The sequence below is a fragment of the Symphalangus syndactylus genome, chromosome 10 (genome assembly GCF_028878055.3).
Source record: "Symphalangus syndactylus isolate Jambi chromosome 10, NHGRI_mSymSyn1-v2.1_pri, whole genome shotgun sequence".
Classification (NCBI taxonomy): Eukaryota; Metazoa; Chordata; class Mammalia; order Primates; family Hylobatidae; genus Symphalangus; species Symphalangus syndactylus.
In genome coordinates, this window is record NC_072432.2 from 88,502,959 (window position 1) to 88,527,172 (window position 24,214).

A 24,214-nucleotide genomic window follows, 5' to 3' on the forward strand; every position below is an offset into this window, starting at 1 on the left:
GAGGTACTGGGACTACAGACGGAGTCTCGCTCACCCAGTGCTCGGTGTTGCCCGGGCTGGAGGGCGGTGGCGTGGTCTGGCCTCGCGGCAGCCTCTACCCCCCGGCCGCCTGCCTTGGCCTGCCAGGGTGCTGGGATTGCAGCCCCTGCCCGGCCGCCGCCCCATCTGGAAGGTGGGGAGCGCCTCTGCCCGGCCGCCCCGTCTGGGAGGTGAGGAGCACCTCTGCCCGGCCGCCCCGTCTGGGAGGTGAGGAGCCCCTCTGCCCGGCCGCCCCGTCTGGGAGGTGAGGAGCGCCTCTGCCCGGCCACCCACCGTCTGGGAAGTGAGGAGCGCCTCTGCCCGGCCACCCACCGTCGGGGAAGTGAGGAGCGCCTCTGCCCGGCCACCCACCGTCTGGGAAGTGAGGAGCGCCTCTGCCCGGCCACCCACCGTCTGGGAAGTGAGGAGCGCCTCTGCCCCGCCACCCACCGTCTGGGAAGTGAGGAGCGCCTCTGCCCGGCCACCCACCGTCTGGGAAGTGAGGAGCGCCTCTGCCCGGCCACCCACCGTCTGGGAAGTGAGGAACCCCTCTGCCCGGCCACCCACCGTCTGGGAAGTGAGGAGCGCCTCTGCCCGGCCACCCACCGTCTGGGAAGTGAGGAGCGCCTCTGCCCGGCCACCCACCGTCTGGGAAGTGAGGAGCGCCTCTGCCCGGCCACCCACCGTCTGGGAAGTGAGGAGCGCCTCTGCCCGGCCGCCCCGTCTGGGAAGTGAGGAGCGCCTCTGCCCGGCCACCCACCGTCTGGGAAGTGAGGAGCGCCTCTGCCCGGCCACCCATCGTCTGGGAAGTGAGGAGCGCCTCTGCCCGGCCGCCCCGCCCGGGAAGAAGTGAGGAGCGCCTCTGCCCGGCCGCCCCGCCCGGGAAGAAGTGAGGAGCGCCTCTGCCCGGCCGCCCCGTCCGGGAAGAAGTGAGGAGCGCCTCTGCCCGGCCGCCCCGTCCGGGAAGAAGTGAGGAGCGCCTCTGCCCGGCCGCCCCCGTCCGGGAAGAAGTGAGGAGCGCCTCTGCCCGGCCGCCCCGTCCGGGAAGAAGTGAGGAGCGCCTCTGCCCGGCCACCCATCGTCTGGGAAGTGAGGAGCGCCTCTGCCCGGCCACCCACCGTCTGGGAAGTGAGGAGCGCCTCTGCCCGGCCGCCCCGTCTGGGAAGTGAGGAGCGCCTCTGCCCGGCCGCCCCGACTGGGAAGTGAGGAGTGCCTCTACCCGGCCGCCCCGTCTGGGAAGTGAGCAGTGCCTCTGCCCGGCCGCCCCGTCTGGGAAGTGAGGAGCGCCTCTGCCCGGCCACCCACCGTCTGGGAAGTGAGGAGCGCCTCTGCCCGGCCACCCACCGTCTGGGAAGTGAGGAGCCCCTCTGCCCGGCCACCCACCGTCTGGGAAGTGAGGAGCGCCTCTGCCCGGCCACCCACCGTCTGGGAAGTGAGGAGCCCCTCTGCCCGGCCACCCACCGTCTGGGAAGTGAGGAGCGCCTCTGCCCGGCCACCCACCGTCTGGGAAGTGAGGAGCGCCTCTGCCCGGCCACCCACCGTCTGGGAAGTGAGGAGCGCCTCTGCCCGGCCACCCATCGTCTGGGAAGTGAGGAGTGCCTCCGCCCGGCCGCCCCGTCCGGGAAGAAGTGAGGAGCGCCTCTGCCCGGCCGCCCCGCCCGGGAAGAAGTGAGGAGCGCCTCTGCCCGGCCGCCCCATCCGGGAAGAAGTGAGGAGCGCCTCTGCCCGGCCGCCCCGTCCGGGAAGAAGTGAGGAGCGCCTCTGCCCGGCCGCCCCCGTCGGGGAAGAAGTGAGGAGCGCCTCTGCCCGGCCGCCCTGTCTGTCTGGGAAGTGAGGAGCGCCTCTGCCCGGCCGCCCCGTCCGGGAAGAAGTGAGGAGCGCCTCTGCCCGGGCGCCCCATCTGGGAAGAAGTGAGGAGCGCCTCTGCCCGGCCGCCCCATCCGGGAAGAAGTGAGGAGCGCCTCTGCCCGGTCACCCATCGTCTGGGAAGTGAGGAGCGCCTCTGCCCGGCCACCCACCGTCTGGGAAGTGAGGAGCGCCTCTGCCCGGCCGCCCCGTCTGGGAAGTGAGGAGCGCCCCTGCCCGGCCGCCCCGTCTGGGAAGTGAGGAGTGCCCCTACCCGGCCGCCCCGTCTGGGAAGTGAGCAGCGCCTCTGCCCGGCCGCCCCGTCCGGGAAGAAGTGAGGAGCGCCTCTGCCCGGCCGCCCCGACCGGGAAGAAGTGAGGAGCGCCTCTGCCCGGCCGCCCCGTCCAGGAAGAAGTGAGGAGCGCCTCTGCCCGGCCGCCCCGTCTGGGAAGTGAGGAGCGCCTCTGCCCGGCCGCCCCGTCCGGGAAGAAATGAGGAGCGCCTCTGCCCGGGCGCCCCATCCGGGAAGAAGTGAGGAGCGCCTCTGCACAGCCACCCATCGTCTGGGAAGTGAGGAGCGCCTCTGCCCGGCCACCCACCGTCTGGGAAGTGAGGAGCGCCTCTGCCCGGCCGCCCCGTCCGGGAAGAAGTGAGGAGCGCCTCTGCCCGGCCGCCCCGTCCGGGAAGAAGTGAGGAGCGCCTCTGCCCGGCTGCCCCGTCTGGGAGGTGAGGAGCGCCTCTGCCCGGCCACCCATCGTCTGGGAGGTGAGGAGCGCCTCTGCCAGGCCACCCATCGTCTGGGAGGTGAGGAGCGCCTCTGCCCGGCCACCCATCATCTGGAAAGTGAGGAGCGCCTCTGCCCGGCTGCCCCATCTGGGAAGTGAGGAGTGCCTCTGCCCGGACACCCATCGTCTGGGAGATGAGGAGCGCCTCTGCCCGGCCGCCCATCGTCTGGGAAGTGAGGAGCGCCTCTGCCCGGCCACCCATCGTCTGGGAAGTGAGGAGCGCCTCTGCCCGGCCACCCATCGTCTGGGAAGTGAGGAGCGCCTCTGCCCGGCCACCTATCGTCTGGGAAGAAGTGAGGAGCGTCTCTGCCTGGCCGCCCCATCTGGGAAGTGAGGAGCCCCTCTGCCCGGCCGCCCTGTGTCTGGGTAGAAGTGAGGAGCTCCTCTGCCTGGCCGCTCCGTCTGGGAGGTCTACCACGGAGGCCAGAAGCAATGTGGGGGCTGGACGTGGTGGCTCACGCCTGTGGTCCCGGCACTCTAGGGGGCGAGGCGGGTTGATCACTTCGGACTAGGAGTTCGAGACCAGTCTGGCCAACTTGGCGAAACATGAAGAATACAACAGACAAACCAACCAACCAACTCAATGACAACAAAACAGGTCTACCCTGGAGTCATACTCTAATTTTTTCTATTTTCCTCCCTTTCTGATCCTTTATCCCACTTTCTTTTTCTTCCTCTTCCTTCTCCCTCTTCTTTGTCAAATAGAGGATTGAGTTATTATCACTGATCCATATAAAGTCCCTCTCTCATTTATTTTAACTCCCACCCCCATTTCTATTCCCCGACTTCCCATGTGCAACCTTCCTAATATGTTTGATACGCATCTTTTTGTTTGTATGTATTTTTAGAAAATGTTTATTGTTTTTGTATGCAAAAAAAATTAATAATAAAAAAAAAAATCAACAGCATTTCTATATGCCAATAATGAACTAGCTGGAAAAAAAAAAGCGAAGAAAGCAATCCCACTTACAATAGCTACAAAAAAAAAAAGACCCAGGAATAAATTTAACCAAGGAGGGGAGAGACCTTTGCAAGAAAACTACAAAACACTGATGAAAGAAATCGAAGCACAAACAAACAGAAAGACATCCCCTGCTCATGGATGGGAAGAATTAATATTGTTAAAATGACCATACTACCCAAAACAATATACAGATTCAATGTAGTCCCTATAAAAATACCAAAGACATTCATCACAGAAATAGAAAAAATAATCCTAAAATTTGTCTGGAACCAAAAAAGATCCCAAATAGCCAAAGCAATCCTGAGCAAAAAGAACAAAGTTGGAGGCATCACACTACCTGACTTTAAAATATACCACAGAGCTAGAATAAGCAAAACCAGCATGGTATCGGTATAAAAACAGACACACAGACCAACAAAACAGAATAGAGAACCCAGAAATAAATCCACATATTTACAGCCAACTGATTGATTTTCAACAAAGGCATGAAGAACATGCACTGGGGAAAGGACACCCTCTTCAATAAATGGTGCTGGGAAAACTGGCTATCCATATGCAGAAGAATGAAACTGGACCCTATCTCTTACCATATACAAAAATTAACTCAACATGAATTAAAGGCTTAAATGTAAGACCAGGAGCTATAAATACTACTAGAAGAAAACATACAGGAAATGCTTCAGGACATGGATTTAGGCAAAATATTTCATGGCGAAGACTTCAAAAGCATAGGCAACAAAAACAAAAATAGACAAATAGGACTATAGTAAAGTAAAAAGCTCTTTCACTGCAAAGGAAACAATCAACAGAGTAAAGAGACAACCTGTAGAATGAGAGAAATCATTTGCAAACTATTCATCCAACAAGGAATTAATATCCAGAATATGTAAAGAACTCAACAGCAAGATATAAAACAAATAATCCCATGAAAAAATGGACAAAGGATCTGAGTAGACATTTCTCAAAAGAAGACATAGAAATGGCCAACAGGTATATGAAAAAAATGCTCAGTGTCACTAACTGTTGGGGAAATGCAAATAAAAACCACAGTGACATATCATCTCACTCCAGCCAGGATGGCTATTAACAAAAAGACAAAACAACACAAATGTTGGTGAGGATGCAGGGCAAAGGGAACTCTTAGAAACTGATAGTAACAATGTGTATTAGTACAGACATTATGGAAAACAGTATGGAGGTTTCCTAAAAAACTAAAAATAGAACTACCATGTGATCCAGCAATCTGATCACTGGGTATTTATCCAAAGGAAAGGAAATCAGTATATCAAAGGGACACTTGCATCTCCATGCACTGTTCACAATAGCCAAGATATGGAATCAGACTAAGTGTCCATCATTGGATGAATGAATAAGGAAAATGTGGTATTTACACACAATTGAATGCTATTAAACATAAAAGAAGAATGTATTTCTATTGTTCACAGCAACATGGATGGAACTGGATGTCATTATGTTAAGTGAAATAAGCCAGGTACAGAAAGACAAACATCACATGTTCTCACTCATATGGGAGCTTTAAAAAGTTCATCTTATGGAAGTAGAGAGCAGTATGATAGTTACCAGAGGCTAGGAAGAGCAGGGGCAGGTGGGGAATGAACAGAGGTTGGTTAATGGATAAAAGCCTACAGTTAGATAGAAGAAATAAGTTCTAGTGTCCAATAGCACAGTAGGGTGACTACAGTTAACAACAATTTATTGTATATTTCAAAATAGCTAGAAGAGAAGATTTGAAATATTCCCAAGACAAAGAAATAATAAATGTTCAAGGTAATGGATATCCTAAATACCCTGATTTGATTAATACATAATGTATGCATCTATCAAAATATCACATGTACCCCATAAATATATATAATTATTATGCATCAACTAAAACATTTTTAAAAATAAAGATATACATCCAAGTAACATAATTCATATGATCTAATTGATATACATTAAATTCTATATTTTGGAAACAAAGAATACATCTTTTCAATGGTTCATGGAATATTCATCAAAATTGATTATTAGGCCAAAAAAAACCCTCAATAATTTTGATAGAGTGAAAGGCATCCTGTTGTCATTAGATAATAAAAGTTGAAATCAGTAACAATTTTTCTTTTTTTGAGACAGGATCTCACCCTGTCACTCAGGCTGGAGTACAATGGCACCATCACAGCTCACTGTAGTGTGGAAGTCCTGGGCTTGAGCGATCCTCCCACCTCAGCCTCCCGAGTAGCTGGGACCACAGGCACATGCCACCACGCCCAGCTAATTTTTGTATTTTTTGTAGAGAAAGGGTTTCAACCTCCTGGGCTCAAGCGATCCTCCGGCTTTGGCCTCCTAAAGCGCTGAGATTACAGGAATGAGCCACCATACCCAGACAATAATTTTTTTTTAACTCTACTAAATAGAACTTCTTAAATGCTTAAGCAGCTCTTTCAAATGACACTGCAGAAGACTAGAACCAAACATATTTTATAGCTTTAAATAATTACATACATAAATACGAAAATGAAAATAAACGAATTAAGCACCCAACTCAAAAAGTTAGAAAAAGAGCCACAAAATAACTTAAAAAAGACTTTTTTTTTTTGTGGCAGGGTCTCACTCTCATCATCCAGGCTGGAGTACAATGGCATAATCACGGCTCACTATAGCCTCAACTTCCTGGGCTTAGGTGATCCATGCCACCTCAGCCTCCTGAGTAGCTGGGACTACAGGTGGACACCACCATACCCTGCTAATTTTTTGTATTTTAAGGAGAGATGGCATTTTCTATGTTGCCCAGGCTGGTCTTGAATTCCGGGGCTCAAATAATCCACCCACCTCAGCCTCCCAAAGTGCTGGGATTACAGTGAGCCACTGCACCCAGCCTAAAGAAAGACTTTTTAAAGATAAATGTAGAAATTATTAAATTAGAAAATTGAAAAGCAATAGAGCATCAGAAAAGATTAAAGCATCAGCTGATCAAATTATTGCATAGGGAAGGGATAGGGAAGGAGGAAAAGCATAAATGCAAATAATAAGAAATGAGAATAAACAACCTCCACTGATCAAAAAAAATTGTTCAACTCTGTATAAAGAACTGAAATCTCAATTAAACAGGTAATTCTGTATTGAAAAAAAAAAAAAAACAGATTGGCCAGGAGCAGTGGCTCACACTTGTATTCCCAGCACTTTGGGAGGCTGAGATGGCATGATGGCTTGAGCCCAGGAGTTTGAGGTTACAGTGAGTTAGGATCCTGCCACTGCATTCCAGCCTGGGCGACAAAGTGAGAGCCTGTCTCGAAAAAAAAAAAAGAAAGAAAAGAAAAGAAAGATTGTTCGAAGAGATAGGAAATCCAAACCATGGAGTGTGGGAAGAGGGACAAGAAAGTTTTTAAGAAATCCTCTCTAATTAAAAAACGATTGGCCAGGCATGGTGACTCACACCTGTAATCCCAACACTTTGGGAGGCCAAGGCACGTGGATCACCTGAGGTCAGGAGTTTGAGACCAGCCTGGCCAACATGGTGAAACCCCGTCTCTACTAAAAATACAAAAAAAAATTAGCTGGGCCTGGTGGCGCATACCTGTAATCCCAGCTATTCAGGAGGCTGAGACAGGAGAATTGCTTGAACCAGGGAGGCAGAGATTGCAGTGAGCGAAGATCGCGCCACTGCACTCCAGCCTGGGCAACGAGAGTGAAAACTCCATCTCAAAAAAAAAAAAGAGATTAATTTCAAGACCAGATGCATTCAGGATGACTCTAACCAGAAGAATCAAAGCCAGCATCATACTTAATGGGAAAATAGAGATATATTCCTAGTAAAGTAAAAAACTAGCTAAAGATGCCCAAGAACACTGCTGTTACCTGATGGGTGGGGAAGGATTGAATAGGTCAATGTGTAATTGAGTATCTCAGCTTCAAGATGCATTTTAAAACTTTTTTTCTTTAAACTCAAAATATAGCCTTGAAATGTACTTTAAAACTCTTTGTTTTCCTCCCTTTCCCGCCAGGCACTCCCATGCACTGTGCTTGCTTATCTAATTATGTGCTTGCTTAGAAATTCCAGGGACCAATTCTGAAATAAACCAGGCATAGAGACCCATCTGCAGAATCCTCCTGCAGGAAGGTTACAAATGATTAGCCCACCACCATCAGGCCAAAGTCAAACTGACGCCAACCAGGCCTCTGGAGGGGCGATTATCAAGATAGCTATCGGAACGAGACACGCAGAACCTGCACCCGACATTTTCACATATTTCCCATACCACATTTTCCTTCTTAAATCCCCTTACTCAGCCCAAAAAGTTGAAGTGGATTTTTGGAAGCATGAGCCTAGCCATTTCCTCAACTGCTGGTGCTTCACCACACCTCGCCTCATGAGTATTTGGCTTCTCAGGCAGCGAGCAGCCAGACTTACATTTGGTTACAAATGGAACTTGACAACAGAAAAAAATAAAATGTATAAAAATCAGGGGTGCAGTGGTGCACACCTATAGTCCCAGCTACTAGGGAGGCTGAGGCAGGAGGATCCCTTGAGTCCAGGAGTTCAAGGCTGCAGTGCACTATGATGGCACCTATGAATAGCCACTGTGCTCCTGCCTGGGAAACACAGCAAGACCCCATCTCTTTAAAAATATCAAAAAGAAAGAGATTAAATTATATTATTGTAAACCTAGAAAACCTAAGAGAATCAACTGAAAACGATTGCAAATAGTAAGAAAATTCAGAGAAGTAACTAGGCAAAAGAATATTATGCAAAAATCAACAGCTTTCCTATAACACAAAGCACAACTGATTAGATAACAAGATGAGAGAAAAGATTCCTGTTATATTAGCAAGCAAAGAGAGAAAAGATCTAGCAAACAACAAATAGTGTACAAGAACTAGAAGAAAAAAGTCATTAAAATATTACTGAGTAGCACAAAAGACTCTTAAATAGATTGAGTAACTGTGTATCTGGTAGGAAAAACTCAATTTTATTAAAGATGTTAGCCAGGTGTAGTGGTGTGTACCTGTAGTCCCAGCTACTCAGTAGGCTGAGACGAGAGGATTGCTTGAGTCGGGGAGGGCAAAGCTGCAGTCAGTCATGATTGTGCCACTGCACTCAGCCTGGGCAACAGAGTGAGATCCTGTCTCAAAAAAAAAAAAGTGTATATATATATATATCTGTATATATATGTGTGTGTGTGTGTGTGTGTGTGCGTGTGTTAATTCTCCTTTCACTCATCTATAAATTTCAGGACATCACAATAAAATTATGAACGGGTTTTTTTAATTAATAGGCAAGCAAAAATATCCAGAATAACTCTGAAAAACAAAAACAAAACTGGGTAGCTAGTCAGATGCATTCCTCGCTCCTTCTCTGTTCTAAAAGGAAAATGCTCTGGAGTGAGCATCACACTGGCAGGGAAGGGGCCCAGCAATGGCTCCCTTGACAGGGACTCCACTCCACCCTTCCCTCCAGATGCAACATTACTGCCGTATGGCTCCAGCAGAGCCCCAGCTCCCCTCAGCCATACTCCTGGGCAGCCTCAGGTCATCAAGCAGAGAGAGGCAAACACCATGCTCCTGTGCTGTCGCCCCTGAGCAGCACCTCCAAATACTGGGAGCACTGGTCTTTGCCATCTCAAAGCTTCACCACCACATCTCTCAGAAAACCCATTATAGGCTGGGAACAGTGGCTCACACCTGTAATCCCAGCACTCATGCCTGTAATCCCAGCACTTTGGGAAGCCGAGGTGGGCGGATTACCTGAGGTCTGGAGTTCGAGACCAGCCTGGCCAACATGGTGAAACCCCATCTACTTAAAAAAAGTACAAAAAATTAGCTGGGTATGGTGGCACGTGCCTGTAATCCTAGCTAATCGGGAGGCTGAGACATGAGAGTCGCTTGAACCCAGGGGACGGAGGTTGCAGTGAGCCAAGATCGTGCCACTGCACTCCAGCCTGGATGACAGAGTGAGACTCTGCCTCAGAAACAAACAAAAACCCATTATAGGTTGAATTGTGTCCCCCAGAAAAAGATATGGTGAAGTCCTAACTCCTAGCCCCCAATACCTGAGAATGTAACCTTATTTGGAAATAGGGTCCTTGCAGGTGTAATCGGTTAAGACGAGGTCATACTGGAGTAGAGTGGGCTCCTAATCCAATATAACTGGTGTCCTTATAGGGAGCCAGACATGTGAAGACAGTGCCAGAGGGAAAACACCATATGAGGATGGAGAATTGGAGTGCTGCCTGCACAGGCCAAGGAACACAAAAATTGCCAGCCAGCCACCAGGCACTAGGAAGAGGGAAGGAAGGATTACCATACAGACTTCACAGGGAGCATGGCCTTGTAGATTTCTTCAGCACTGTGAGACAATAAACATGTTTGGAGCCACCCAGTTTGTGGTACTTTATTATAGCAGCCCTAGGGAATGAATACAGATGCCTATGGTCAGAATCTGTGAACCTCCCACACCAGGGCAGGCAGCTGAGCACCCAGTGGAAGTGGTCTGGCGGAAAAACCAAGAGTTTATGCAGGCAATTTTGAGCAATTCAGTTAGGAGCATACTTCCTGGAGAGCAAGGAGCCTATGCTTTAGAGATACATCCTGCTATGGTTTGAATGTGTCTCTCCAAAATTATATTGAAATCTATGTTGAAGCCAGGCATGGTGGCTCACACCTGTGATTCCAGCTCTTTGGGAGGCCGAGGTGGGCAGATCACTTGATCCCAGGAGTTTCAGAACAGCCTTGGCAACATAGAGAGGTCCCATTTCTACCAAAAAAAAAAATTTTTTTTTAATTGGCCAGGTATGGTGATGCACACCTGTAGTGCCAGCTACTTGGGAGGCTGATGCAGGAGGATTGCTTGAGCCTAAGAGTTCCAGGCTACAGCGAGCTATGATTGTGCCACTGAACTCCAGCCTAGGCAACAGAGCAAAACCTCATCTCTAAAAAATGAAAAAGCAAGCAAGCAATTTATATTGAAATTTAATCTCTAATGCTACAGTATTAGTGGTAGGCCTTTAGAAGATGATTAGGCCATGAGGGCTCCTCCCATCAGTCAGGTTGCCCTTCTGCCTCCCTCCATGCCGGGACACAGCAACAAGGCACCATCTTGGAAGAGGAGAGCAGCCCTCACCAGACACCAAACCTGCCAGCACCCTCATCTTGGACTTAGCCTCCAGACTGAGAAATAGATTTCTGTTGTTTATCAATTATCCCGTCGCAGGTATTTTGTTATAGCAGCCCAAACGGAGTAAGACACACCCCCAGGATAAGATATCACTCCAGTATCCACTTCCTTTCACAGGCCTCAAACGTTGCCCGGCTTCTGCAGGAGGACTCCCTGGCCTAGCCTGGCTCCTCCTCATTAGCTGCAGTCCCCTGCTGCAATCAGCCCTGCCAGCCAGAGCCAAGTTCCCCTCAACACTAGTAACCCCAAGGATCTGGGGGAGAGGGTGAAGCCTCAGAGGGCCACAGACCTGATATCACTGCATGTGGGGCCTGGAGCACTAAATTATGAGGACTAACAGGGGCACGTTATTTGCTCCCCAAATTGTGGGGGCCACCAACGTCACACAAATGCCCTTCACTCTATTTGCGTCTCTCCCACTTATCTACCTGGCAAACTTCTACTGATTCATCACAAACCAGGTCATGTCACCTCTTCTAAATCCTTCTGAAGCAGCAGGTGAAGTTAACCACTCCCCTCTTCATGCCACCACCGGGCCTCCTACATACACCCCTCTGTTACACATTCATATCTAGCATAACTGTGCCAGGGAATGGAAGCTCCTTACAGATAGGGACCAGGTCTTTCTTGTCTGATTCCCTAGTACCTAACGCTCTACCCCACACCAGTAATGCTTTATGGCTTCCACATTGCTTTCAAATGCATTAACCTTTCCAACTGTGAATAGACTTAGAATGTTATTTATACCAGGCCAAAATTTCTCCCTTGAGATAATTTTATTTGCAGTTGGTGAGCTCCCTCATTAGACAAAGAGTTCCTGAGAGTGAAAGACTAGCTCTTTGCCCTCTCTGGTCCTAACCCCACTTACACAGAAGTAAATGCAACTACAGCTGCTGCTACCGCTGCCTCTGCCACTGTGGCTAACACTACACTTGCTACTGTTGGGGTACTCTCAAAGAAATGCCCTGATAACCCCATTACATCACCTCTCTGGTGTGTTTGTCCTATATATCTCCAGGGAACCAGACAGTCCAATTTGTTTAATGCCACATGATCTGCTGCACTCACACCCTATTTTATGGCCTTAATTTAATTTATTATAGGCATTATGACATGGCTCTGTTTTTCTGAAAAACAAGTCACCTCTTATGTGTAGTATTTGATGATCATCACTCTCCTAGTTGACAAAGGCTGGAACTTTTTACATTTCTTTTCTAGTAATAGATAATATTTCTTCCTGGAATGAATTGAAAACCTTAATAATGTTCATAATCTTTGACCTGGTACCTTTCATTCCAGAACTTTATCCTAAGAAAATGGCCATGGGGCCTGCAGGCATGGTGGCTCATGCTTGTAATCCCAGCACTTTGGAAGGCCCAGGTGGGAGGATTGCTTGAGGCCAGCAGTTTGAGACCGACCTGGGAAACACAGCAAGACCCTGTCTCTACAAAGAAAAGAAAAAGAAAGAAAATGGCCATGGATGAACATAAAGGGGGTTTGCAGCAGTATTATTTATAAATAATGGGGGAGACCCCCACTGGGGAATTTGGGTGCAACCTCTTCAAAGCAAACATGAGGGACATGGTTAGGCACATAACATCAACAGGCTTGAGCCTAATGGTGTCATGAAGCAGAGAAATGGTGACCTCTCCAGTGCTCAGAGGGAATGAGGTACAGTATGTCCTGAAGCGCCTGGAATAGGCCAGACACTAACCAGATCACCTATTCTTGGGATCACCTTCTCTCCCAAGGGGAAGACTTCCAGTTTCCTGGTCTTCCAAGATCTCCAAGACTTGCCTAGAAACTGCATGGTTCAAGGGCATCTCATAGGATAAAGCCTACAAGGATGGGTGGTCCATCCCTTCCAATCCAATGTGTTCCCACCTCCCCACTGTGAGTCACCACCCAACTCCCTTTCTCTGCTCCCTGGAGATTCAGAAGCATCATTTCCTAAGCTTTTCTTGGCAGTTTCTCTCTGCTTCTTCCCTACCAGACCTGGGTTTTCATGAACACAGACAGCCCTTTTACCTCAAGCCCTTTCACCCCCTTATAGGAATAACTTAATCCAGTGCATCATATTATTTATTGATCAGATTCTTTTGGTTGAAAGTGACAAAAACACACTCAAACAAATTTCAATCAAAACAAGAAAAATATAAGGAAAGGAAAAAAAGAGAGAAAAGAAAAGGCAAGAAAGAAAGCAGAGAAGGGAGGAGAAAGCAAAGAAAATGGAAGAAAGGAGAAGTCTAGGAATAAATGACTTCAGATACAGCAGGATCCAGGAGTCCAAAAGATACCACTGGAGTCCTCTGTTCTTTATCTTTCTCTGCTTTCTCAGCGTTGGCTTCACGGTCAAGTTGACTCTCCTGCCTCATGTAATAGCAAAGATGATCACTAGCCACCCTAAACATACATAACTTCCCATCTAATGATTCCATCAGTGGTCATGTGGGGATGGAAGAGAAAAGATGCTTGCTCTAGGAAATGTCTCAGAGAAAGCTCTGAGTGGCCTGGCTTGGGTAACATGCCTAACCCTAAACCAATCGCTGTGGCTACAAGATTAAAGATTCACCTGGCTGGTGCTGGGGAGTGAGGAGGGCCTCATCTGAATTTCATGGACTAAGAATCAAAGGAAAGTAGTTCCCTAAAAGATGCTAAAGGAAAAAGCAGGTTCTTTGTACTTGACGGCCCCATCCCAATCTCTGCCTCTCCTTGTACATAGTCAACCTCCCCAGCCTCTCTTGCATTTGGTCAGGAGTCAACTTCCACAGACTGAAAATTTTATGCTCACCAGGCAGCCCAGGGTTCCAAAGCCATCTAACCCCTTCATGTAGCTCCCGATGTCCTATTTGCGTCTGCTCTTGTGTTGCAGCAAGCAGCAACAGTGGCCGCACGGTAAGAGTCTTATGATCTGCTCACAAGTCTGACTTCACCCTGAGTGAAGCCTATTTCCCTTGTCTACCCTAAGGCAGAGATCACTGTGCCAGGCCCCAAGCAGAAATGGGAACTCCAGGGCCCTGCAGCCACTGCCACCACCTGTGGTTGTGCAACTTGTGTGCTTGCACACACTTAGCTTGTCAAGCAAGCATCCTAATGTACAGCTTTGCATCTGCCCAACAGAAAGGATGCCTTTTAGCAATGCTAGCAACCGCCCTGCCTACGGCAAAGGTACAGATAAGGAATGATTGCCCCAAGGCTGACATGGGAAGAATCTCAAGGCTTAGACTTTAGACCTGGATGACATGGCTTGATTAACAGAATTATTGCTGGGTGTTAAATAAAACAGGTGTTCTTATTGCTTCTGGGTGCCATGTGGCTGGGGTATAAAGGCAGTGAACCTGCTGTTCTCTGCTCCTCCAGTCTGGCAAACATCTTGCTCCCCCCACTGAATGGTAACATTGGCAGACTCTGAGGGGTGCTTCTCTGGGAGTTGACACAAGAGGCCATGGGAAGCAGCAGCCACCCACCTAAATGTACCCTTGTTTCATTTCTATCCTGTGCACTGCTTTCAGCTGCTTTGGGAGTAAACCTAAAATGAAAGAACTTTGAGCAGGATCCAAGCGGCCATTCTTGCCCACCCTCAAACCCAGGCCAAATTTCATGATTCAGCCAAGCTCATCAACAGGCTGTCATGGCTCCCGCCCAAACCCTGGAAATGAGTAAGTAACGCTTTCTGGTGGAGTAACAGGCACATATCAAGAAACTCACATGTTGGCTCCACTGATCCTTCTGTTCAGGCTTGAGTGGCCCCAACTCAGTAGAGTTCAGGTATCCTGGGTGTCCCCGGAGGTAGCGAGGAGTGCCTCTGTGGTTGTTGCTATTGCTGTTGTTGAACACAGAGCATTTATTATGTTCTGAGCACTGTTCTGAGCAGTTTACATCTGTTACCTAATCTAAATTTCACAACAGACTCTATATAATTGTCCTTTAAAAGAAAAATGAAAACAGGCTAAACAACTTACCCATGACTACAGAACTGCCAGCTAACTGGGGGACTTCGTGCAGTCATTCTCAGAGTCTCTCCTTTCACTGGGGAGGATTCTATCAGGGACCCCCAGTCCCATACTGAGACATGCCTCTCCCACAGCATCTGGCCATGGGATAACGCTGTGAAGAACAGGATAAGTGGCAAGCACCCCCAGAAGACACCCGTCTTTGCCCATCACTGGCAAGGAGAGTGGAATCACCATATTGTGCTTAGATTAATTGCAAAGGGACAAATAAATGGCTAGGAGTCAAATACCCTGACCACTTTAGCTTTCATTTTTTATTTTTTGAGATGGAGTTTCACTCTTGTACCCCAGGTTGGAGTGCAATGGCACGGTCTCAGCTCACTGCAACCTCCACCTCCCAGGTTCAAAAGATCCTCCTGCCTCAGTCTCCCAAGTAGCTGGGATTACAGGTGCACGCCACCATGCCCAGGTAATTTTTGTATTTTTAGTAGGGACGGGGTTTCACCATGTTGGCCAGGCTGGTCTCAAACTCCTGACTTCAGGTGATCCACGCACCTCAGCCTCCCAAAGTGTTAAGATTACAGGCGTGAGCTACTGTGCCAGGCCTCACTTTAGCCTTTAAATTTAGCACCTGTGAGTTCATTGGGGTAGCAAATGCCAGGACAGGATAACACCATAGAGAGCCCATCAGGGTTCTGAAAGTCCAGTCTCAAGCTCAGCACAGCAGGGCTTCTTCTCCCTCTATTCTTGAAGCATTCTAGCTTTGCACCCCTTAAGTCACTCAATTGTTTGGCAAACCTGGAATTGTTTCCCTTCAACAATAGCTGAATCCCAGGATATTCCAAGTCTTGGTGATTAGTGAGTGAAGCCAGTATCTTTTCAAAGTCTGAACTCACCCTCTGTTGTAACAATATATGCCTGTCGCATCTTACTCTAGTCTTGCATAACACACATATATCAAGGCATCACTTCAGGTCTGTTTCTCCTGGTGGTTAAGATATGAAGGGGCCAGGCACTGTGGCTCATGCCTGTAATTCCAGCACTTTGGGAGGCTGAGGGAGGAGGATCACTTAAGCTCAGATGTTTGAGGCCAGCCTGGGCAACATAGGGAGATCCCATCTCTACAAAAAAAAATAGAAAAATTAGATGGGTGTGGTTGCACATGCCTGTAGTCCCAGCTACTCAGGGGGCTGAGGTGGGAGGATTGCTTGAGCCTGGGGAAGTTGAGGCTGCAGTGAGGAGTTGATATGGGAGGGGGGCAGGGAAGTGCTGGGAAGGGAAGGGCATGGTCCCTGGCTAGGGCTCCACCCCCAGGCCTGTGCCCATGGACCTAGGTGAGGACAGGCATTTCTGTTTTCGTGCCCAAATGTTGCATTTCCCAAGACCACCATGGCCCACCACAGTCCTATCCTGTGCCTATAAAAACCCCGAGACCCTAGCGGGCAGAGACACAAGCGGCTGGATGTCGAGAGGAACAGATCAGCAGAGGAACGCACAGGCAGCTGGACATCCAGAGGAATACACCGGTGGAAGAGCATACTGACATGCGCTGGCAGATGCCAGCATGCTGGCAGGCCAACGGCCCACGGAAAGACATAAGAGTTTGCCTGAGGCAGAGGAGAGCCCAGCTGCTGGGCAGCCCAACTCAGGGGAAAACCACCTTTCCACTCCATCTCCCTTCTGGCTCCCCTATCTACCAAGAGCTACTTAAACTCCATAAAACCTTGCACTCATTCTCCAAGCCCACATATGATCTGATTTTTCTGGTACACCAAGGCAAGAACCTGGGATACAGAAAACCTCGCGATAAGGCAGAGGGTCTAATCCAGCTGGTTAGCACAGCGGCCTCCAGACGGCAAAACTAAAAGAGTCCACGGTAGCACACGCCCACTGGGGCTTCAGGAGCTGTAAACACTAACTGGCGACACAGTAACACTCCGTCTCAAACAAGCAAACGAAAAAAAAAAACATGTTGGCACTGTCCAAAGGTAGACGCTGCCGTGGGATCAGAGCCCCACAACCTGCCCATCTGTATGTTCCATAGAGATTTCAGCAGCCGGGCCCTAAAGAAGCAAGCCACTCCCCTTGTTGCACTCCCTGTGAGGGGGACAAGGGAACCTTTCCCGTTTCACTGTGACGGTGCCACTGCACTCCAGCCTGGGCAACAGAGTGAGACCCTGTCTAAAAAATAAAAAAAAAAAAAAAAAAAAAAATATATATATATATATATATATATATAAAGGAGTTCATTCACACTCCTCTCAAGTATTGTTGGAAAAAAGTTATGTCATGTAAACAAACTAGACAATCTCTACCCCTAGTCACCTTTTCCACTGAGTGGTTAAAGGATTCACAGACCCCTGAGGTGTTCTAGGGTAGCCCATCAAACTGATATAACTCTATGGGCAACTGATGGTGTGTTTTGTGTTTTTTGTTTTTTCCTCACTAACCATGGTTTTTTTTCTTAGTACCACTCCTCCCCAAACAACAGCATCAAATACCACCAACTCCCTGCCTGGCAGTGGGTCCCAACTCTGAGAAAACCTACACACATCTACACACATTACAATTGTACGTGACTATTTTGCCCACTACCACAGTGGGGGATTTAAAGGTCTTCGCTGATAGTAGCTCTTCAAAGAGTGTCTGTAAATTTCTGATTTCAAACAATAAAATCTATTTTAATCTGCCTTCAGCAAACATAACTCACATTCCATTCATGGAGAAAGGAAAGGTTATTCTACTTTAGGGCTTCCTTTGCAGTCTTTCCTCCTGATCTCTGGGTGGTTAGAAATCCTTGAGATCAAAGGCCTCTGGATTTATCTGCAGGTCCAGGTGGAACAAACGCAGGAGAGGGCCAAGGGGCAGTGCTTGGGTCTGTGTGGCCTCTGCCCACTCCACCCACCACACCCAGGAGGAGGGACCACTTTGTACCTCCGTGCTACCTTTGGACAATGCCAACATGGTTGTTTTTGGTTTGTTTGTTTGTTTTTTTGAGACGTCATGTTGCTCTGTCACCAGACTGGAGTGCAATGGCGCAATCTCAGCTCACTGCAACCTCTACCTCCCAGGTTCAAGTGATTCCCCTGACTCAGCCTCCCAAGTAACTGGGATTATAGGAACACACCACCATGCCCAGCTAATTTTTTGTATTTTAGTAGAGACAGGGTTTCACCATGTTGGCCAAGATAATCTCGATCTCCTGACCTCATGATCTGCCTGCCTCAGCCTCCCAAAGTGCTGGGATTACAAGTGTGAGCCACCACCCCGGCCCAACATGTTTTAAAGGCTGGATTTAAGATAAGACAGCTGGAAGAATCAAGATTCAACCAAGGTCTCACTCCAAAACTATTTTCACTTTGCCAAAATTGAATGCTGCCGATATGTCTGTCTACCTAGAAAATCAAGAGAATCCTCTGGAAATCTGTCAGAGCCACAAAGAGAGCTCAGTAAGTGGACTACTTTTAAAATAACTTTAACCATTGTAGGCAATGTAATGAAAAAAAAAAAGAAGAAGCTGCTATTTAAGGTACTTGCCAAAATCAGGGTGACTCCTCTGAAGTGTTTCTAGAAAGAATCAAAAGAAATCAGTAACAGTGGCTGCCTTTGGGAAGGAAAACTAGGTGACTGGGGATGGGAGAAGGACGGAGACTTCCTCTTCACTATACTTTTGAGCTTTAGGTTTTTTTGCCATATGCACATACCACCTATTGAAAATAAGTAAATAAGATTCCATGGGAATTAATAAGCAATGAGGCAAATATTTTAGGATATTAAGAGGACATTAGACATCTGGACTCATCTACCAATGAGTTATTCTATCACCTCTCCTTTACTTAAAATCCAAAGCAATATTAATATCAGATAGACTTCAATCCTAATGAAATTTGTGATTTTTCAAATGTCTAAGAAAACAGAAACTTCAGCCAGGTGTGGTGGCTCACGCCTGTAATCCCAGCACTTTGGGAGGCCAAGGAAGGTGTATTACCTGAGGTCAGGAGTTCAAGACCAGCCTGACCAACATGGTGAAACCCCATCTCTACAAAAATACAAAAATTAGTTGGGCGTGGTTGTGCACGCCTGTAATCCCAGCTACTCCAGAGGCTGAGACAGGAGAATCACTTGAACCCGGGAGGCAGAGATTGCAGTGAACCGAGATCACGCCACTGCACTCCAGCCTGCGCGACAGAGCGAGACTCCGTCTCAAAAAAAAAGGAAATAAAACAGAAACTTCTCTGTTTTTAGGGGAAGATAACAGGTTTTGCTTTTAGCTGGAGGATTGTTTGCTCTGTGGAGTTAGTTTATAGCCCCTTTTATTACCTCTCTTTGGGCAAAACAATTGTCAGATTGAAATCCAATTAACTGTTTCAGAAAGTTAAATGTGCATATGTTTCTTCTTTTGAAGAGAGATATTAAATAAGAAACCATAATTTTGAGCAGAAAAAGCTCTCACAGCAAAATCTTACAAGCATTTGGATGTTTTATTCATTGCAATTGTGAAATTATTGTGAAAGGTACAGACAGATCTTGGGCACTTGATTGATTTTAAGGAGACGATCTTGTGTGATTTAAGTAGGAAGTCCATAGTTACAGTTTGACAATCCCAGGAGAGGAACATTTATTAATTGTATGATAATAGGAGGCTTCAGTTATACAAAAGAAAGACTGATCAAGAGCCTCCTAAAATAGGTAATATAAAATGCCAAGGAATCATTTTAACAAGAGCTGTAAAGATTAGGAAGAGAGAACACTAGAAAACTTTTCTGAGGATCATAAACTAGAGACTTGAATAAATGGAGACACACACTTGCAAAAAGTAGTGGCTAAGTGCTCAGACTGCAGTTACAGGGACCTGCTGTGCTTATAAACTTCTCACTTGTAAAAATAAGGATACTCGAGCTGGACGCAGTAGTTCATGGCTTCAATCCTAGCACTTTGGGAGGCTGAGGTGGGTGGATCACTTGAGCTCAGGAGTTTGAGACCTCCTGGGCTCAACAGATCCTCTCACCTCAGCCTCCTCCCAAGTAGCTGGGACTGTAGGCACACACAACCATGCCTGGCTAATTTTTGTACTTTTTATAGAGACAGGGGTCTCACTATGTTGCCCAGGCTGGTCTCAAACTCCTGGACACAAGCAATCCTCCCGTCTTAGCCTCCCAAAGTGCTAGGATTACAGGCATTATCCAACACTGCTAAGTTATAACACCATCAATTTAAGATAATACCAATTTCAGAAATGTTAAAGATTTTTAAAAATGCATCTTAGAATTGATGAAATACATATGTACATATAAATCATATATGCATAGAAAAAGAGCAGACTATATCATACCAAAATAGCAACATTGGCTATCTCTAGGTAACATAATTATGGATAACTTGTCTTCTTTTTTTGTGATTTTCTGTGCATCTGAAATTTTGCACATTGATAATGTGATATTTGGATCATTAGGAAAAATAATATATTCCCCATCCCACCTGACTCTTTCAACCCTTCTCCCTCTCTCTTATTCTCCTCTCTATTCTCTTTATGTTCTTTGTCCACGTCCCAATCCAATGCCATGCTAAGCCAAATTGGAGCTTGAGGCAAAAGGAAAAATACAAGCTCCTGGCTTTAAGGCAAGCAAACTCATCAGTCATATTTTCAAAACTAACTGTTTTGCTTATTTCATTTTGAATTGTAAGACTGCCACATTTGACAATTTCCCTTGACCAAGTGACGATCTTAAATAAATTATAATTAACTAAGGCTGAGGCCGGGCATGGTGGCTCACGCCTGTAATCCCAGCACTTTGGGAGGCCGAGGTGGGCAGATCACGAGGTCAGGAGTTCAAGACCAGCCTGGCCAATATGGTGAAACCCCGTCTCTACTAAAAATACAAAAATTAGCTGGGTGTGGTGGCACACACCTGTAATCCCAGATACTTGGGAGGCTGAGGCACAAGAATCGCTTGAACCTGGGAAGTGGAGGTTGCAGTGAGCCGAGATCGTGCCACTGCACTCCAGCCTGGGCGACAGAGTGAGACTCCATCTCAAAAAAAAAAAAAAAATTAACTAAGGCTGAAGTAAAATCATAATAAATTCCATTTTGGAATAAATAAAATATTTAAAGTAATGCTGTGAGTTTTAATACACCTATGTTTCAAGTTTTCAATGTTTTTTCAACTACTTTAATGCTCTAGGAAAAAATAACCATTCAAAAAATACAGAAAAATATGTATGAGGATACATATTTTTCTTTTTTCCTTAGGCTTCAATATGGCTTAGGAGGAAACTATCCTTTTTTTTTTTTTTTTAAATAAAGATGGGGTCTCACTATGTTGCCCAAGCTGGTCTTAAACTCCTGCGCTCAAGTGATCCTCTTGCCTCAGCCTCCCAAAGTGCTGGGATTACAGACATGAGCCACCACGCCCAGCTGATTCTTTATTTTAAATTGTTGATACTTTGTCCATCACTGATTTTTTGCATTAATTTTGATATTTTTTAAATATTGCATTAAAGTATTATTTATCTTGGTTACTGAGTTTTTGGATGCTCCCTTGAATTTTGCACTCAAGAGAAGTGCCCTCGCTCGCCTTACCCTAGTCCTAGCCCTGCTCCTTCATAGTCATTTTTACATCAGGCTCCCCTGACAAACTGTGGGTGTCTGGATGAGAGAGACGTGACTTATTATCCTTGTATCTCCACACCTGACCTAGCACAGAGGCTAACACATGGAGCACTTTAACAGCATTTTATTGAAGGGAGGAATGGAGGAAGGAAAGAAGGAAAACAGCTAATACGATCGTGACTAACATCTGAATTTCAACTGACTGCTTATTGTGTACCAGATGCTGGGTTAAGCACTTTGCTTATTTAATCTAACAACCCAATCATAAAAATAACATATCCATTTTACAGATGAGGAAATTGAGGCACACAGAAATGGGTGAATTGTAGCACATGAGTGATTACGGCAGAACTAGGAGCAGCTCTGCTTGGGTTCCCTAAAACATTTCTCGCTTTGACTGTTTCTCTCCTGGGCATGGGAATGAGATGAGGAATAAGTGTGAATATGGAGGAAAGAAGTAGAGCAGCAGATGTAATTTAGAAGACCAAACTCTCACACTTTCACGTGTTATCTCACTTGAGCTTCATTAACAACCCTGGGTATCATTAACTGCACTTCACAGATAAGAAACAAAGAGGTAGGGAGGGAGTGGGAGACTCCGTTGTTTCCCTCAGAGTAGAGGGGAGGAGGTGAGATGAGAGGTAGTGATAGGACAGAGGGAGGTTGACCAGCTGGCCTCCCTTCTAACCTCCTTGGCAAGTTCTTGGCATCCCTTGCACACTCCCCTAGCTAAGTGGAGCCAGCACCTCCCCCTGAAGGGCAGGTCTCCCTCACTCTGCCCCACCAGAGGTGGGTATCCCCTCACCAGGGACCGTGTGGAAGGAAGAGACTAGATAAAGGCCAGGGCTGGTGTCAACGGCCTCACAGAGCTGCCCTTGTCACGCTTCCACTGTTCTGCTCCCCTCCAGGTTACCTGCCTTACGGTAGAGAACCCCCTTGACGCACGCTCATGTGAAAAGTGAAACTCAGAACACCCAAATCCCGAATCTAAAACAGCCAAGAAATACAAATAAGATTGTGAGAAAAAAAAAAAAAGAAATTCACAGGACTTCCTGAGAAGGGGTCATCCTGGGTCTTTGCAGCTAACAGAATCTAGACATGTCCTGCAGAAGCGCTTATGGGAACTTTCAGTCATGAATATGCATGGGACCTTGGACCCAAGGTTTCTGGAGATAGACGATGTCTAGAGAGGTGGGAAATGGAGCTTTCACTGTATACATTTTCATAGTGCCTGACTTCTTACCATGTGCATATATAACTTTCTCATTTTTATTTTCCATTTCATTTATGTATAACTTTTTCATTTACAGAAACCCGTTTTTTTTTTAGTTTTATTTTTCAGAGACATGGTCTTGCTGTGTTGCCCAGACTGGAATGTAGCATTGCAGTCATAGCTCACCGCAGCCTCTAACTCCTAGGCTCAAGCAATCCTCCCACCTCAGCCTCCGAAGTAACTGGGACCACAGGCACATGCCAACACTCCCAGCTAATTTTATTTTCATTTTTTCACTATCATATATGTTTTTTAAACTTTTAGGTTCAGGAGTACATGTCCAGGTTTGTTACATGGGTAAACTGCATGTTGCAAGGGTTTGGTGTACAGATGATTTTGTCATCCAGGTAATAAGCATAATACCCGACAGGTAGTTTTTTGATCCTCTCCCTCTTCCGACCCTCCACCCTCAAGTGGGCCCCCACTTGATACAAATACAACAAAGTGTCTGTTGTATTTTTATTTTTTGTAAAGACAGGGTCTTGCTGTGTCAGGTTGAACTCAAACTCCCGGCTTCAAGCGATCTCCCACCTCAGCCTCCCAAAGTGCTGGGATTACAGGCATGAGCCACCACTCCCAGCCTAAAAAACCATTTTTCAAAAGTTGCCTGTACCAGCGGAGGCAGAAGTTGCAGTCACTATTCTGTGGTGGCTCATCTGCAAACCTTCCTGGCGTGGTGGAGAGGAAGCCTGCACCGTCCTTCCTGTTAGGAGAGAACAGCTCTGTGCATGACACATTAGGGGTGGGTCACACATCCTGCGGACTCATGAACCTCCAAATTAGGCAGCTAATTATTCTGAGGATTCCAAGTCATATTTAAAATCAGCGTCAGCTGAAGTAAAATCAGATGAGTAATTTGCTTCCGGAATGCGAAACCCACAACACAGACTGCTGCTACTTCTTTGGAAGCTGGGCCCGGCCCTCTCAGGAGCACCAAGCTGGGAGTAATGGCCATGACCCTGTCCTGGGAAGGAATAGGGGCCATTCACCTAAGGTTAGGTTGGGTCCTGACTAAGGTGCAAGACTCAGGTCAGGATCACACAACCCCTGAGGGTCACAGGGCAGAGGTGGAGGAAGGACAGAGCAAAGACGGTAGGTCCGACCTGTACAGGCAGTGTTCGGCCCCAAGAAGAGAGACGTGAGGGGCAGCATCCCACAGTCTTCCACAGGAAGTGCCCTCATTCTGAGAAAGACAGCTGTCAAGTAAGGCACATGACAAGAATAGAAGCAGCTGGGGCAGTGAGGTGGAATCAGAGTCCAGAGGGTCTACAGAGGGGCTAAGGGATGCTCAAGGAAGCTCTATAGAAAGTCTCTCTAGGAGCTTAAAGCCCCCGGCCTGGAATGTGAAAGGAAGGGAGTTGGTGGAAGGCTGCTTAGAGTTAGGGGAGTTGGGCACCATGCCAAGAGTGAGCGGATGCCCGCCTTTCTACTCCTGGGAGAATGTCCATCCTTCCCGTCACTCTGATCATGTGAAGCTGGGCAACTCTTCTTCTCCACACTCTGCTGGCCTTCTCTCCTGACTCCATCAAAGAACATCTCCCCTTCTGAATAGATCAACCTTACCTTGGAGTCTCAGGTTAGAAAAAAGATTA

At 47.3% G+C, this 24,214-nt stretch overlaps 1 protein-coding gene across 1 annotated transcript in view; it reads right to left on the reverse strand.

The window, feature by feature from the left end:
* SLC4A8 (solute carrier family 4 member 8) overlaps positions 1-24,214 on the reverse strand; it is a 134,634-nt gene that overhangs the window by 108,344 nt on the left and 2,076 nt on the right. The window contains exons 3-4 of the mRNA XM_063610481.1: positions 14,749-14,893; positions 14,495-14,609 (exon numbers count right to left, since the gene is read on the reverse strand). Coding sequence (XP_063466551.1) covers positions 14,495-14,609; positions 14,749-14,893 — 260 coding nt within the window. The remainder of the gene's footprint in view (positions 1-14,494; positions 14,610-14,748; positions 14,894-24,214) is intronic.